Source organism: Sparus aurata, chromosome 14, assembly GCF_900880675.1.
Source record: "Sparus aurata chromosome 14, fSpaAur1.1, whole genome shotgun sequence".
Taxonomy (NCBI): Eukaryota; Metazoa; Chordata; class Actinopteri; order Spariformes; family Sparidae; genus Sparus; species Sparus aurata.
In genome coordinates this window covers 23,489,512-23,507,539 of record NC_044200.1, presented here as the reverse complement: position 1 = coordinate 23,507,539, position 18,028 = coordinate 23,489,512, and the positions used below count along the sequence as shown (strand labels likewise).

Below are 18,028 nucleotides of genomic sequence, written 5' to 3'. Positions count from 1 at the left end.
CTGAACAAACTAACGAATCAAACTCTCTTTGTGTTCATGACTGAACAAACTGAATCAACAAACTGACCTTAAAGGACCACACAGTTTATACTGCTTCACTGTGTTTACATGTGGCGGACCCTGCCACCTTTCTAGCTTCACACGGTGTTCTCGGATCTTATTTTCCTCTGAGAGCAGCTCGTTTATTCACTGATGGAGAAAATATGTATTTCTGAGTTTGTGTTATTAACTCATTAATAATCAGTGAGTTTGTGTTTCTTCTCTAAAACTACATATTGCCCCTTTAAAGTACTTTAAGTCACATTTTCACATACAAACTGGCCCAACGTATGTAGATGTGTCCCTGAAACAATGAGTCAGTTAGTCACAGTCACTTTACAGACGATGAACCAGCAACTATATTAATCTTTATTATAAAAACATTTCATGGTTTTCAGCTCCACAGATGTGAAGATTTGCTGCTTCACCTTTTAGTCACAGGACACATTTTTTCTGCTCCGAGTTCTTTTATTTTGTAGACTTTAAGAACATTTCCTGATGAAACTGACAGACTTTCACTGAGGCAACATTTTCAGTGCCGGACTTTAACTTTGAAGAGGATCCTTTTTTCTCTTACAGAGCTGTATCAGTACTTTTACTGGAGTAAAGGATCTGAATACTTCCTCCATCACTGACAGCCGGCATATCTGTGATGCTGTTAACACACTCAGTTATGAGATACAACTAAATTAATGCAGTTTAACTTATAAATAATGTTGTTAATGGAGCGGTGTAGTAACGAGTCCTAAAACCTGGAAGTCAGTTTGTGTTTTTGCACATCTGCTTCCCTCGTCTCAAAGTTGATGAGTTGTTGAGTTGGTTTTCAGTTTAAAGCCTGAAATAAGGTGTGTGGTTACCACAGGCTGAAGATATCTACACGTTCTGCTCTACCACATAAAATACATCAGTAAATGTCCCACAGTTTAACTATAAAGCGCTCACGTGTCTTAAAAACACACCATCACCTCCAGTAAACTTGTGGATTTCTCTGGTTTGAACATTGTTGTGATGTAAGAACACAACTCAACAACATACAGAACAAAGGTCGAGTCGTTTTTAGACATTTTAATGCAGAAATGTTACATATTACATCTTTAAATCAAGTTGAACTCATTTATGATTCCATTTAATTTGATAGCAAATGCAGTCAGAGAGAAATCCTTCACATCATGGTTCAGTTAAACCTCAGTGAGGCGACACAATGGAAACGGTGACATCTGCTGGCAGAAAGCAGCTCCAGAACATGAACGCTGGTGATAAGAACGGCTTCAACACTGACCTCAGAGGGAAAAAGCTCCACAGGTTGACTTCATGTGTGTGTTGATCACGTGATGTGTAAACCAGCAGGGTCGCACGTTAAACTGGAGTTCACTGATGCTGCAGGAAATATGATGATCAAACTGGTGTCACGTCTAAAACGTTCCCCTCAAGTTCAACGTCAGGCTGCACAAGTGACACACAGATACTGAGCTGTAACTTAATGTGTGAAAATAGTTGATTACAAATATATTTAAAGTATAAACATGTTGTAGTTGTAAATGTGTGTTTGGACTGGATGGATTTGTTTGTGTTGTTGTTAAATCCAGGGGGCAGTAGGGAGGGCAGTTAGTGGCCCCAACACATGGAGCTGGATGGTGGACTTGGTGACAGTGGAGCTGATCTCAGAGCAGTTCAGACTGCAGCACTGACAGTCATCTCCACTTGTTGTGATTGGTTCGTCAGTCACTGCTGGATGAAGCTCTCCTCTCCACTCCACCTCCCAGTAACACGGCCCAGTCAGAGCCTCTCCACCCACCAGCTGATGGTGCTGCTTCAACCTCTCTGGATCATCAGGACACAGCTGATCCTCTCAACACCTCCACCTTTCATCACTCAAACACTGACGACCCCCATCTGATGAGAGAATGAGAGAGAGCAGAAGTGATACATGAGTGTTTCCAGAGACTCCCTCCATCAGCTGTCAGTCAGTGATATAAAGACCAGCTGGACTTCAGTCCTGTTCAGACCACAAGTGGAGCGGCTGTGTAGCGTAGCCAGCTTCCTTTCAGCTTCATGTTAACGTGTTGGAGTGAAGCTCACAGGTTTACTCTGCAGGTTTCACTCAAGTACACAGTGAAATAAACTGCAGAGAGTCCCTGAACGCATCATGGCTGCAGAAACACTTTAATGATGATTGACAGCTGTTAAAAACCAGAGTCTCAGTCACACCTGAATATTTCATCTGCTTTGAAACATTACAAATATGTAAATATGGAGTCTGTTGTAAAACATGTGGAGCAAACAAAAGACAGATGGACAGATGAATATATGATGTTAAAGCTCCTACATGTTCATACACAGACTGACAGTCAAACATCAGCTGTGGTTACTGGACTTCAGCACAGCTTCTGCTCTGTACAAACACCACATGGTTACTAAATGTAATGATGCTTCTCTGAAATCAGAGCAGTGATTTGCAGGCTTCAGTCACACTGATCTGTACGGTGGCCCTGAAGGTCAAAGCACATCAACATTTCAGATTACAGAAAAGGTGGGACAGCGTTCTTGTTTGTAATTGGACAGAACCCGAGTCCCTGTCCACAGTTTGATGTTTTGTGAAATGTTGTTGTGTTTTGACCTTCAGGGCCACCGTAGACCTGAGAGCTGTGACACAGATCAGCTGATCAGTTCTTTAGTGTTTTAGAGAGATCACATGTGATGAATGAGGACGACTGTCTCTACACATCCTGTGATGCTGTCAGCTGTAATCCAGCTTTACTTCCTGTAGACATGAACACAACAACAACAGTCGTCTTCACATCAACTCAACACCAGATCACAACAAGCTTCTGGCTCGTCTGATTGGCTGACTGTTCTCTCTCTGTCTTTCTGTCCAATCATGAAGCCTGTCACCGTTCTCCTCTCACAGCTTCACTGAGGAAAACAGGAAATACTGGATCTTCACTTTGATACTGACTGTGTTCAGAACAATACTGCTGAAACCAGCGTGGACTGACTCCAACCCTCTACTGACCTCAGAGTCTTCAGTCTACAGTGTGGACTGTCCTTCAGATCAAACAGCAGCTTCACGTCTGAATCCTGCAGGTTGTTGAGTCTCAGGTCCAGCTCTCTCAGATGGGAGGGGTTGGACTTCAGAGCTGAGGCCAGAGAATCACAGCTGATCCGTGACAAACTGCAGAACCACAATCTGAATAAAGAATAAATGATGAAAGATGAAAATGTGCAGCTCAACATCATTGTGTCCTAATTAAGGCGCTCCGATTGTTATCAGACGATATTGGTTCTGAATAGTTTGATGGGTGGTCTCTAAAAGGGCCAATCAGAAGAGCCGATCAGATAAACACAGGAGACAGTTTCTCTTTAATACATGCAGCATGGAGAGAAGAGCCACAGTGTTCTCTGCAGTCTTCCACATTGTCTTGACTTGTATACAGCAGAACAGTGGTTACATACTTTATGACAGGTGTTACCCATGCCTTCCCCAAGGCAGTGACCCTCTGATGTTTGACTGGACAATAAGTGTCATCCTAGCTGCCTTCTGTTATCATCCTCATATGAACTCCTCACCTGTTCTATCCCTGACACCTCCCCACACCTCAGGTGAAGGGGAATCTCCCCTCCTCTCACATCCTGACATCTTCTCTACCATACATTGATATTTGAATCCACAACTGTTTAATTCCCACCAGTTAGAATAGTGTGTAACTAAAGTGGGCCTGTAAAGACGGACTAGTGAGTAGATGAGTCTCCGTGTTCGCTGTGAGGACGTTTAATGTCCCCGACAACCTCTGTAGTCTCATTCAGACACTTGTTAGCAACAGCTAACTGTTTTTAACACGTGAAGAGCTTCATAATTAAACTGTGGGACATTTAATGATGATTTTATGTTGGAGAACAAAACGTGTAAATATGTTCAGCCTGTGGTAACCACACGTTATTTCACACATTTAACTTAAAACACATTCAACACAATCACAGACTTTGAGACGAGGGAACAGGATGTGCTAACATGCTAACATGCTAACAGATTTCTGGTGTTAGGACTACAGACTACACCTCTCTATAGGGAGGGGAAGTCCCGCCCCTTCAGGTGGACCTCATGGGACCTGATTTCAATCTAGAAAGTGTCTGTTTGTGGTAAATAAAGTAAAATCTCATGTAGTTTTGTGTTAAACCGCTCAGTGAACTACTTTGTCTCACTCAACATACGTCACCAACACCAACATGGCCGCCGCCTCCACACAGAAGAAGGTGTGGTCATACTGACAGCTGCAGTTATGTGAAAGGAGAGTTGGTCAGTTCTGTGAGCTGCCAATATTCAGGACAACTCTACAAGGTTTCAGTCAGCGTTAAACCAGACGTCACTTAACGACTGTTGGCTGTGTCGTCTTTATAATCACATATTTTCACAGTCTTATATTTTATTACTTTCAAGACAAACTGAGACTTTCTTGAGAAAATGTTTCTTTTAAACTGACAAACATCATATGTGAGATTCATGACACAATTCAAACCAGAGCAGAAAATTATTTGTCTCATTTTGTCTGAAATAAGGTCCAAGGTGGTCGAGCAGAGGGGGCGTGGCTTCACCTCTCTACTGTGGATCATTATCATGGTGACATCATCCTGTCAACACAACATTCACCCACCTGTTCACATCAACACACATTAATAACTACAATTATACTGTGTGTGTGTGTGTGTGTGTGTGTGTGTGTGTGCGCGGGTGTGTGTGTGTGTGAACTTTAAGTGAACTTGATGATTTTGAATCAAATATGAGTTCAGAGGATCTTCCGTTTACAGATGAGACCATTTACAAAAAATATAAATAAAGATTCATTTACATTTTCTACAGTTTCTTTAAGAAACACAAGTCTTCAATGACTGCACAATAAATCAAATCAAGAAACAGGAAAATATGAACAAAAGGATGTTTACAAAGTAATGTTATTTATGTTTATAACATAAATTAGCTTCAACTGTTGATTAAACATTTAAGATGTACAGCAGTAACAGAGAGTCAGTGAACTCACCTCAGAGTCTCCAGTCGACAGTTTGGACTCTGCAGAAAATCACACAGCAGCTTCACTCCTGAATCCTGCAGGTTGTAGTTCTGACTCAGGTCCAGCTCTCTCAGATGGGAGGGGTTGGACTTCAGAGCTGAGGCCAGAGAATTACAGCTGATCTCTGACAACCTGCAGCGCCACAATCTGAATAAAGAATAAATGAAGTGAGTTTAGAAGACAATGTTCCTGCTTGAAATCATTCAGTGTTTAAACTTCTGTTCAGAGCTGAACAAGTTCAGAATATGAAGCTCCAAACACCTGAACCCAACAGGCTGCAGGTCCAAAACTGTCAGATACACAAAGTGAAACAGAGCTCTCATTAATATTAATGACAACATGCTGCTGCTTCAATAAAGACATAGTGACTCCACCTCTTAAACTCTGCAGCTCCACCAGAGGCTCCATCTATACAAACTCATGTTGTGCAGCCAAACAGAAACCAACAGAAACCGACTGAAGATTTGATTCTACTGTTTCAGATCAAAATCATCCTGAGTTTAAATATTTCAGTCAGTATAAACGTCACATGTCATCATAAAGGTTCTGAACAAACATGTTTGTTATCGTCTGACAGAGAAGAAAACACTGGTTTCTGTTTTTATTCACAGAAGCACGAAGGAATCAAATGATTAAGAGGTTCAGAGAGAATCAACCAGTGATGAATGTTTAATGGTATATTAGATCTGTTTTAAATATGAAGCTGAACAAGACGCTCAGAGTCAATCAGCATCAAATCTATGAGGTCAGATCCCCTTCAGACCTGATGACATGAACACTAAGATTCACAGAGGTTGAATAATGTTGCGAAAATGTGAACAAAGGTTTCAAATACATATTAAAATGTGATTTAAACATGTGAAAACAACATGTGTGAAATAATGGTGTTACATTTATAACTGACATCAGCAGTGTAATATCACTCCACCTTTGGCTGTTTGGAACAGCTGTGAACACTTTGAGCTCCAGATGTGTTCAGACAACACGTTGTACCACTGAGCTTCTTTCTACAAATATCCCAGCCAACAGCTCTTAAAGAAAACCAGTTGAGTGGATTTGCAAACAGAAGTGAATCCAACATCCTGCTTCTGTACGCTGCAGGCACAGTGAGCATAAGAGCCAGGTGAACTCTGAACCTGCCTCTGGTGCACAACTGACCACAGTTACTCTAAAGAATTATTTCACAGTTCCAGCACCGATCCATCTCATTCCTACTGGCTGAGGAAATGACCTGAAGGAAACTGCAGAGGAATTATGGGATTGTTCCCAAGGAATTGTGGGAATTGTAGTTGGATGTACGGAGTCTAAGCAGCCTGGGACGTCATTTTAATCACACGACAGACTTCAACCAGCAAACAGAAAAGTTCTACACCATTGATTCACCTTCAACACAAACGAGCAGCTCTGTCTCACACACATAGAAAGCTGTAATCAAAGCACAGATCTTCATCACCACTGTCATCTCCATCAACACACAGCTGACTGACTGAGAGCTTCATTCTCCATCATCTTCATCACTGATCAGACTGAGCTGTGTGTGTGTCTGTGTGTCTGTCAACTGAAGGAAATCTAAATCTTCTGTTCTAGATTTAAATTTAATAAACGCAGAAAAAAAACACATGAACTGACTTCAGAGTCTCCAGTCGACAGTTTGGACTCTCCAGTCCAGAACACAGGCGCTTCACTGCAGAATCATTCAGGTCGTTCCAACTCAGGTCCAGATGTGTCAGATGTGAGGGGTTGGACTTCAGAGCTGAGGCGACGACTTCACAGTGAGTCTCTGAGAGTTTACAGTAAGTCAGTCTGTGAATACAGATAATAAAACATGTAAATCAGATAAAATCTGACTCTTTACTATGAAAACAGACTCTATACATTTTGCATCACAAAGCACATGAACATGAGCAGCTGTAGCTCAGCTGGTCAGCTGTTCGGCCTGAGCTGCTCAGTCAGCGATCACAAGGTTTGTAGTTTGAAACTTGAGCTCCTCGGCTCCACATGAGCCTCCAGACTTTGACCTGCCTGAGGAGATCAGCTGGGCTGAATCAGTGGCCCATTTTAAATCCCCCTCAAAACACACCTGTATAAAACGCCTTTTAACGGCTGATTCTGATGATTTCATCTTTGTTTGATTTTGGTTTGACATATTTGTGTTTGTCTGTTTTCTTCATTCTGCTGTCTTAATATTTAGGGTTCTAACCCCGAAGGGGAAGAACCCTTCTGGAATTGTGCCGGTTTATTATGTTTTGTTGTCTGCCGCTTGAGCTCAAATTCCCATGAGCTGGAATGGGCCAGAAACAATGATTGGAAATGATGTGCATCAACTTTTATTAAAATATGAGCCCAGTCTGCCAGATGGTGGAGCTGTAGCTAAGGATTTAAAATGCGTTTTTGGGAAGGCCACACCCCTCACACTGTCAGTCTGATTGACTTGAAATTTGACACTCAAGTCCAGCTCCATGTGCTCTACAAAAAAGCCAATTGGACCATGAAGCTCCGCCTACTTAAATGTTTGCTAATTATAAATGTGAAAAACAGTCAAATGAATAGAACTTTTGAAAGACTGACTTTATCAACACCAAATTGGGTATACGGTTTTGGGAGACGAACAGACAAATTTCTATTATAAATGAGCCAGATTGGTCAAAAAACATGGCCGCCACGGACCAATGTATCTTCGCAATGGGCAGGCTTAGACATGATTGGCCATAACTCCCACACCCTTTGCCCTATCATCACAAAACTGTACTGGGAATCTGCTTTAAAAAGTATGTTGAGCTCAACCTATAGGGGGCGCTATAAATGCTAAACATGCGTATCTGAAAGACCATCGGACGGAATTTCACCAAATTTGGTATGCATGCTCTGTGGGCGAGTATTAAGTAATATCTTGAGTGCCATGTTGATAGGTGAAAGTGTGCGTGGCCTAGTCGTCATTAACCATCATTGTTTGCATATTATTAATTTATGGTGAGCTGGAAGGACCCAGAGACACGAAACTTCGTACGTTGAGTATAAATGACGTCCAAATGCTGCTCCAAAAATTTTATCCCAATCCATCAGATGGGGGCGCTATAACCTAGGGTGTAAACTTTGAAAGGCTTTCCCTGCAAAGCCATTAGAGCTATTGACCTGAAATGCATACATGTCCTGCTGATAGTCCTCTACAAAAAAGCCTCTTGCACCAAAATAGCTGCTATTACAGATTTTTTGCTGATTTGCATGATGTTAAAAACAGTAATATGAATAGAACTGACTCTGAGATTGACTCTATCAACACCAAATTTGCCATACAGCTTTGGGGGATGAAAAGACAGATTCCTATTATAAATGAGCCAGATTGTTCAAAAATGATGGCCGCCACAGACCAATGGGCGCGTTCAAGTTGACCTCCTGCTGCCTGATCACATCAGCGAGATCTGCTGGCGAAAGCAGGGGCGGGGATACAAACGCTGCTATGAAGTCGGACACTCTCTCTTCCCGTAGACGTGACGTGACCTGGCTGAGCTTGCAGTGTTTGCCTTTTTCGTCAGGGAAGAAGTTGAGGAAATTGAAATTCCATTAATGTTTGAGGAAAATCAACAACGACTGCGATCAGTTTTCTTACCTGATGCTATGGGAACTTTGCTGGCCTTTTTCTCATATTAATCTCCTTTGGAAATTATTAAATCAGAGATGTTCAAAGTAGTAGCTAACTAAAACATTTGAGCTGAGGGAATAGAGCAGTGGAACTGCTACCGTGTTGCATGCAGACGACCGGGGATCAAGACCTGTGTCAAGCCTGTCTTTTTGCAGAGGATGTATTCGTCTGATTATGTGTATGACAGACAGTTCATATTTAGAGACAACAGAATGTGACAGCTTTGTCACAATAACAACTTCAAATTTGGATACTTTGTAATTGCTTCACTTCAAACGATCACACAGTGGCTCATCAAGAGTAGATGAAGAGCCTAAATGTTGTCTTGCTGTAAATGATCATGTTCTGTTTTCCTTGTAATGTCACCATTAAATACATTTGAACTTTGTCTATCTGGTACATTATAGTAAGTCTTGCCTAATAACAATACAGTACAATTACAACAGTTACTCATTATTATGATGACAACTTTGCTTATGTGCATGATTATATCACAGCTGAGGGGAATTTGCTGACTACATTTAACAAATAAGCATAACATAAGATGAAGCGTTTTCTCATAGCAACATTTTTCACAATGAATGAAATACATTTCAGTGAATGAATGAAATACAATAATCAGAACAAATGACTGAATCAGATGCTTTGTCCCGCTGCACCATCTCATCACACACAGAATAGCTCAGGATAATTCTTTGTATTGTTAATGTGACGGGAACAGAAAGGGTTAATAAGAGTGGATAGAACAGATAACACTGGACACAGCAGTTGACCACTTCTCCATCATCACCCTAAGCTGACGACATCTTTCAGGGTTGTTGCGCTGCGCAGCGCTGCTTGATCTTGAACTCGCCTATAGTATCTTTGCAATGGGCGGGGCTTGGTTATTATTTGTTGTCTGCCACTTGAGCTCAAAATCCTGTGAGCTGGAATGGGCTTGACAATGTGTTTTTGGGAAGGTCACGCCCCTCAAACCATAAGTCTAAATGACTTGAAATTTGATGCACAAGTCCAGCTCGATGTACTCTACAAAAAAGCCACTGGACCATGAAGCTCCGCCTACCTAGATTTTTTGCTAATCTGCATAATGTGAAACAGTAAAATGAATAGAACTTTTGAAAGATTGACTCTGTCAACAGCTTCGGGGGATGAAAAGACAAATTTCTACTATAAATGAGCTATACTGGTAAAAAAAAAATGGCCGGCACGGACCAATGTATTTTCGCAATGGGCGGGGCTTAGAAATGACTGGCCATAACTCCCACAAACTTTGTCCTATCATCACAAAACTTGGCGGGTAGGTTCACAACTGTACTGGGAATCTGCCTACCAAAGCTTTGTTGAGCTCACCCTATAGGGGGCGCTATAAATGCTGCACATGCGTATCTCAAAGACCATCGGACGGAATTTCACCAAATTTGGTATGCATGCTCTGTGGGCGAGTATTAACTAACATCTTGAGTGCCATGTTGATACGTGAAAGTGGGCATGGCGTATTCATCATTAACCATCATTGTTTGCGTTTAGCCATAAGTGCTATTGACTTGAAATTCTTCATACACGTCCTCCTGATGGTGCTCTACAAAAAAGCCTCATGCACCATGAAAACCGCTATTACAGATTTTTTTGCTAATCTGCATAACGTTAAAAACAGTAAAATGAATAGAACTTTTGAAAGATTGACTCTATCAACACCAAATATGATATACAGCTTTGGGGATGAAGAGACAAATTTCTACTATAAATTAGCCAGATAGGTCAAAAAACATCGCTGTCAGGGACCCATGTATTTTTGCAATGGGCAGGGCATATAAATGATTGGCCATAACTCCCACACCCTTGGTCCTATCATCACAAAACTTGGTGGGTAGGTTCACAACAGGACTGGTTATCTGCCTAGCAAAGCATGTTGAGCTCAACCTATAGACGGCACTATAAATGCCATTAGCATGTAGCTGAAAACCCAATTTGGAGAAATTTGGGGCTTATCATGGCTATGTGTTGCACAGAGCTTTGAGGAACACGGCGGCCAATGTCATTGACTGAGGAGGATGAGGGTCAGGGTGGCCGGTTTGGGGCGAAAGGGGTTAGAACCCGCGGATTGCCGCTTGCGGCTATATTTAGGGCCCGAGCAGATCATCGACCTGTGACCTGTAGCGCCCCCTAATGTTCAGCCCCGCCTCTCACAAGTGCTTAGAAGAACGAAAATCAATACGCAGATTCCTCATGACCAGACGCACAAACAACCCTCACCGATACCGTCAGTCCAACAGGAAGTTAGCCATTTTGATGTGTGGCGGCATTTTTGTCCAATTCATGCCTACTTTGAAAACTATCTTGTCCTAGAGCTTAAAAACCACAGTCTTCCCATTAACTCAATTATTTTCTTCATGCCTTGGAGAACAAAAGTTATTAAAATCTTTCAGCTGCGACATACTTTAGTGGGCGGGGCGGTGGAAACCATTTTTTCCCCTTGCGGTCAAACATCAAGGCTTTATAACTTTAACATACAATTTCCTATCCACACCAAACTTCTCATAAGTGTAGAGGCTGCCTCCCCAAATAAATCTCAGCATCAATACTAAGTCGGCCATTTTGATTTTGGCCACCATTTTGAAATATTGCCAATCTTCGTACTTAAATTATCTACAGATGTAACACCACCGACTTCAAAGTGACTCAGTAGCATCTTGAAGATGAAAAGTTATTAAAATCTTTATCCTACGTCATACCTGCTGGCCGCAGTTGAGCGGTCAATTCAAATCCTTCGCCGTAAAGCATCATGTCCTCGTAACTTCTTCATAAAATGTCCTATCTCGGCCAAATCTCTCAGGAATTCAGAGGGAGTCGCCCTGATGAGATCTGTGTTGTCATGGGGCGTGGCCATGACCTGCAGGCTCTGTAGCGCCCCCTATTCTGTTGCTTCGCCTCCTACTTGTACATAGAAGGACGAAAATTGGTACGCATATTCATCATGACCAGACACACAAAAAACCCATTGGATGCATACTCTCAGTCCAACAGGAAGTCAGCCATTTTGATGTGTGGTGGCGTTTTTGACAAATTCATGCCTACTTTGAAAACTATCTTGTCCTAGAGCTTAAACACCACAGTCTTCACATTCACTCAGTGGCATCTTCATGCCTTGAAGAACAAAAGTTATCAAAATCATTCAGCTGTGTCAAACCTGGCGTGCTTGACGGTGGACGCCATTTCTCCCCTTTGCGGTCAAGCATCAAATCCTTATATCTTCCACATGCAATGCCACATCTCTACAAAAGTCCTCATAAATGTAGACAGTCATGCCCTGAATACATCTAGACATTCATTCAAAGTCAGCCATTTTGAATTTGGCGGCCTTTATGAAATATTGCCTGACATCATACTTTCACGTCTTCCTCCTACAGAAAGACCACAGACTTCACAGTCAGTTAGTATACTCTTCGGACCATGCCAAAGACATGCTATGAAAATCTTTATCCTGCGTCATACCTGCTGGCAGTTGCGGAGCCTGCCATAACAATCATTCGTCATGAAGCATCGAGTCCTGATAACTCCTTCATACTATTTCCTAGCTTGTGGAGAGAATTTTGTTCCTTTATTATTCAATCAAATAGAATAGATTTGAAACCAAAAAAGAGATTTGAGAGCAAAAAAGAGTAAGTGGCAATTAATTTTGTTTTTTTTTTTGAGATCGAAACAGAACAGGTTGCAATTAAAAAAAAAATATGAGAGAACATATTTCTTCAACTTCAATCAAAATTAATGTTTGTAAGTATTACAAACATTAGTTTGTAAGCAGCGGAACATGCTGAGGCTTGCCTCCAAGCAGCACAGCACAAGGGAATGCGGAAGACGTAGCTGGTGCTGGAGCCAGGTCAAGTCAACCAATAGAAACTCTTCTCTCATCCACCAGCGTAGGCCCCACCCATCAAGTGCAGTTGAATTCGCAAGCAAAACTTTAGAATTTGCAAGCAAAGAGGACTGATTTGCAAGCAAAAGTTTTTAACTTGAAAGCAAAGAGGACTGATTCATAAGCAAAATAGTTGTATGTTTTTACTTACAAACATTAGTTTTGATTGAAGGTGAAGAAATCTGTTCTCTCATATTTTTTTTTTCAATTGCAACCGGTTCTGTTTCAATCTAAAAAAAAAAAAAAAATTAATTGCCACTTACTCTTTTTTGCTCTCAAATCTCTTTTTTGGTTTCAAATCTATTCTATTTGATTGAATAATAAAGGAACAAAATTCTCTCCATACTAGCTCGGCCAAATCTCTCAGGAATCTAGAGGGAGTCGCCCTGAATAGATCTGTGCATCACTGCTGTGTCATATCCATAGCGCCACCCACTGGAAACATGAAGTAAGTTTTATCTCAGTCAGTTTGGGCTTCCTACATGCATGTACATGAATGAAATTTGGCACGCATGTGTGTTATGACAAGACGCACAAATTACTCATTTACACCCACACTCTCAGTCCAACAGGAAGTGGTCAATTTTGCTTAGAAGCGCATGAATTTATGGTGTACGTGATGCAAGTCGCCACTAGATGGCATTGTTGTCTTCCAAGTCACAGGTATCCTTTGTGCTTAGCAACCTCTGGATAACCTCTGAATAATTCCATTCCATTGCAGGAAGTCAGTCGCATATTCATCAGATTTTATTGAAACTTCCAAATGAGGCTCCACGCACTTTATGGAAAAAAACTAGCAAACAAAGCAGAACTTAGATCAAAAGCTTGACACTGATAGACAGCCATAAATACATTTTTGAATGAATCCAAGTGAAGCATTATTCTACACTCATTTATGTGCAGTGATGACAAACATAGTCAGATGTACATGGCATTTGCAGGTAGTTTTGTCTAAATTGCACATTACAACAGGGCATATTTGAAGGGTAATGGGTTGAGCCACATAATGGATAAGTCAGTGGTAGTAAGCCACAGCACACAATTTTCAAATAAGCCAATTTGCTAAGAATGCCATTTGCGTGTTGTGTCTGCCCTGTCAATGTAGCACACAGCAAGATGTGTGAAGTGATTCTTCCCAACTTTTCTGCGATGAACGAAGTGGCTTCCCCTGCGATTTGAAAGAACTGAGTGAGTTCTTTGGTTAAACACCGCTACTGCAGGACGCTCGTCAAACCTGGTCACTTGACCGCTGTCCCTTTCCAAAAGGAAGAATCACATCTGGCTGCACTCCACTACCTATCTAAATCTGTGGCATTCCACTTCCATCCTCCCCTACGATGCGCTGCCTTCCTGCCTTCACAGTGACAACAGAAGGCAGTGTCTTAGCTGCGCCGGTAGTCGAGTTGTTGGAGTGCATGCCACATACGCACTGGACCCGGGGTCGAAGTTAGGGCCGAGGAAGTTTACTGCAAGCCACAACCCCCCTTTCCCTGTCCCACTTCCAATCTATTCCCTGCAAAAACACAGGTGTCCATGCCTGAATTCCAGACAAAGGCAAAGAGAAGGCCGTAACACTTCACAACATAACAGTGCAGAATCGATGTTAATCGAACGTACCCGATTACTAAATGTTTTAGAAATCATTCACCTGTAGTCCATTTGGATCTCTGTGGTTTGCAGGAAGTTGTTCTGACTTCACCTGAAAGCGCTTAATACTGGCAGGGGCAACACACCACATTACAAACACATGTTGGGAGAAGACGCTGATCTTCCCCCCCGGCGTGCTCTGCCCCAAACGCAGGCAATTGCCGCCTTCGTAAACACTGATCAAGCCATGGTGCTTCAGCCGGAGAGTGTTTGGACGGCAGCACGCCGCGACGCGCGCGGACTGCGAGGGCACGTTCCTCACTGCTTGCAGTTTTAATTAGGGCCCGAGCAGGGAACCTGCGAGGTCCCTATTGTAATCGTAATGATTATTATTAGGGCCCGACGAGGTCCCTATTGTAATCGTAATGATTATTCTTCTTCTTCTTTTTTTTTTCCTTAGGCCAAAATGATCGCATTTTTCACTGCCTGAACATACCCCAAAACTCACCAAACTTGGAATATAAGTCACACCTGGCGAAAAATGCGTTTTGGCTAATAACTCCCATATACTTTGTTGCACGTTCAAAAACCATATATCCACGCGTTCAGTGAATTCTGCTGAATCTCGTGGTATAGGCCACGCCCATTTCCGCCTCCGTTTTTTTTCGCTACATCGCAAAATGTCAAAAACCTACTTTTTCGAACTCCTCCCAGGCGATTTCACCGATTTGCACGAAACTTGGCACACAGCATCTGTGGACCCTCCTGACAAAAAGTTATTAAAGGAATTTTGATAGGCCACACAATACTCAAGTTATTAAATAACAACTTCCTGCAGATTTGGTTACAAACAGGAAGTGTTGCATATCTCCACATTGGTGTGGTCTAATGACATGAAACTCAAGATACTACTTCCCCATGAACCCCTGAGGCCCTGTGTAAAATCTTAGATGATGACCACAAGGTGGCACTCTTTAAATTGATGTATTTTATATCTCCACAACGGTGCATCGGAATAAGACGAAACTTGGTACATTAATTGTCAGTGCCCTCCTGAGGACATCTGACGAAGGGTTTACCGATCCACCACTAGGTGGCGCTCTGGCGTCACTTTAATTGCATAATTGGCCCTGTGCCCACACCATAACACTTATGGAAATGAAATTCATAGAGGTGCTATAGAATGGCCCCTGTGACTCACTAAATGACCACCAGGTGGCGCTATTTTCAATGCAAAAGCGTTTTTGGCTCATAACTCCCACTTAATATGTTCCACATTATTAATCCTCATCCCTATGCATTCCCTCTATTCAGCTGAATCGTTTGGTGTAGGCCACGCACACTTTTGCAGTAACTTTCCGTTCGCAAAATCGCGACAAATGAAAAATGTACTTTTTCGAACTCCTCCTAGAGAATTTGACCAATTTGCACCAAACTTTGCATGTAGCATCTGTACACCCTCCTGACAAAAAGTTATCAAAAGAATTTTGATAGTCCATAAACTGCCCGAAATATAAAATGACAAATTCCTGCATATTGTGTTGAAAACAGACAATCTTGCATATCTTTACAAAATACTGTCTAATTATCACATAAATACTCTTCCTTGTGTGGTATGGCATGATGAGGCTTTGTGTAAAATTCGGTGCAAATCGGCCAATAGATGGCGCTCTGGTCGCAGTCTAATAAGTGTCAATGGGATCTTCAAGTCCTCTTCAAAACTAATTGATCTTCATCCTTTTCTTGTCCCTCATACTTTGAGCTAGACACTCCATTCCAACTTTGAAAGAGTCAGAAGACCTCAAACTATTGGGCATGTAATCAGTTTTTGAAAATCTTTTACGGTTTTCAAATCATCACAGTTTTAGTTTTAAGGATTTTTAGGCCGTCTTCTGATTTTATAATGGGTGTGTATTGGCTGAGCTAGAGTGCGTGACATCATAGTTACAGTGGAGAGCAGATGGAAGAACTGGAGAAAAAGTTCTCTTCAGCTTGATTTGGATCCCACGTCTTTTACTTCACATAGACAATATATACAGGGAAATGTAGGAAATCTTGTTGGCTTTCAGCTGATGGTCTTATTTCAGATGTAGGACTTGCACTTTTGGCTGTTTGTGGTTTGTGACACTGCTGCAGGGAGACAAATTCAAACAGTACAAAAGTCAGTTCCCTGAAACAGTACTGAACACCACCATGGAGGCTTACCCACTGCTTAACAAGAACAACCTGAAAACTGAACTGTCTCACATCTACAGCAATGATGAGTTCAAAAACCGTAGTGGAGCTGTGGCTCTGTACCAGCTGGTCACAGAGTGCAATCGTCAGGAAACCTTTTCAGAGACTGTGGCTCTGCTAAACATCCTCATCACAACTTCTATGACTACAGCTGAATCTGAGCGGTGCTTCTCAACACTGAAGAGAATCAAGACCTTCCTCAGGAAGATAATATCTTCTTAATGAAGTTGCCATGCTCTGTATGGAGAAGAAACTTATCAAAGACATCCACAACTTAAACCACAAAGTCACTGAGAAATGTGCATCTTTCAAGAAGAAAAGTGCTAAATGTATGTATAAAAAGTACAACTGAAAACACCTGAACAGTTTCTTCACAGGTTTAATATGTTACTACTAATTGTCAACATTGTTCTGCTTCTAAGGCAGCGGAGCAAAACAACCCACCTTTTCTCCTGTATTCTTTTCAGTTTCATGAAACCTTAAGAACCATATAACATTGGAAGTTTAATGTGCAGTGCTGTTGTTTTCATCTGACCACTACATGTCAATACAATGTTTGTAACAGTATTCATTTTACTTGATCTGTAAGTGTTAAAACGATAATATTACTGATGATAAATGTTTGGAGATTTGTTTTGACATTTTATGTGATATATAGATATAATCATAATACATATCTTTATAGTAATAATGGAGTTTGGGAGGCGTTTTCCCATTCATTCTTGTGTGGACATTTCCTACTTTGCCTCTGCTAGTGCTCCAGCATATGTGCAGCCACAGAAACTGTAAGATAGCTCTACAGGTAAAGGTCCAACAGCTCCCTCTACTGGGGCAAAGAGTCAGGACATGCTCAGTCACACTAAAATGCAGCAGACCAGTCAGTGAGCAGACCGTGTGGAGATGCATGGACTTTCTGTGTGTTTCCCTAATGATGTGTACATTCTTGAGGAAATGTAAGTGGTTTCTACTTGTAGTTATGGATAATTTGATCACTATTGCAGTTTACACATAGCCTGTGTCTCAGTAGTAGTTAGCTGCACTTTGCTTGCACTGCAGCTACATTTGGGTTGTGAGGACTTAATGATGAGTATTTCGTATGTGATGCCGATTTTTCAACTCAGTCTATTTGTTGGGATTGTGACCATGCTAATTACAGTTTAAAGGTCAAAATATGTACTGTGGTTAACAGTCAGTATATAAAGCTATCATGCTGTTTAGCCGTCTATAGGGTCGAACACTGTGCTCCTCTCATTATTAGCTCTTTATGTAGATTGCAGGGAGTTTTTCTGATTTCAGCATACATTGTTTAATACAGGCAGGAGGAGCAGCCCACCAAATCACAGGAAAAACGTGCTCAACGGGAGGTGATGCGTTGACAAGCCCGGCGGCAGCATGCATCGACGCGCGTGGACTGCGAGGGCCCGTTCAACGCTGCTTGCAGCTTTAATTATATTTGTAATTGTCCCTGTAATACTTTTCGTGTGACTCTTTCATTGTTGTGCTGTTTTATTTGTGTCCAACAAACTGATGTGAGAGCTTTTAAAGTGCCAT

The 18,028-nt window shown here is 41.7% G+C and overlaps 1 protein-coding gene across 1 annotated transcript in view; it reads right to left on the bottom strand.

Annotated features, from left to right (window-relative positions):
* Window positions 1-18,028, bottom strand: part of LOC115595356 (NACHT, LRR and PYD domains-containing protein 12-like) — a gene marked incomplete at its 5' end in the record, with an annotated part of 104,119 nt that overhangs the window by 81,983 nt on the left and 4,108 nt on the right. The window contains 3 exon segments of the mRNA XM_030439738.1: window positions 3,053-3,226; window positions 5,073-5,249; window positions 6,732-6,905. Of these exon segments, the coding sequence (XP_030295598.1) occupies window positions 3,053-3,226; window positions 5,073-5,249; window positions 6,732-6,905 (525 nt within the window).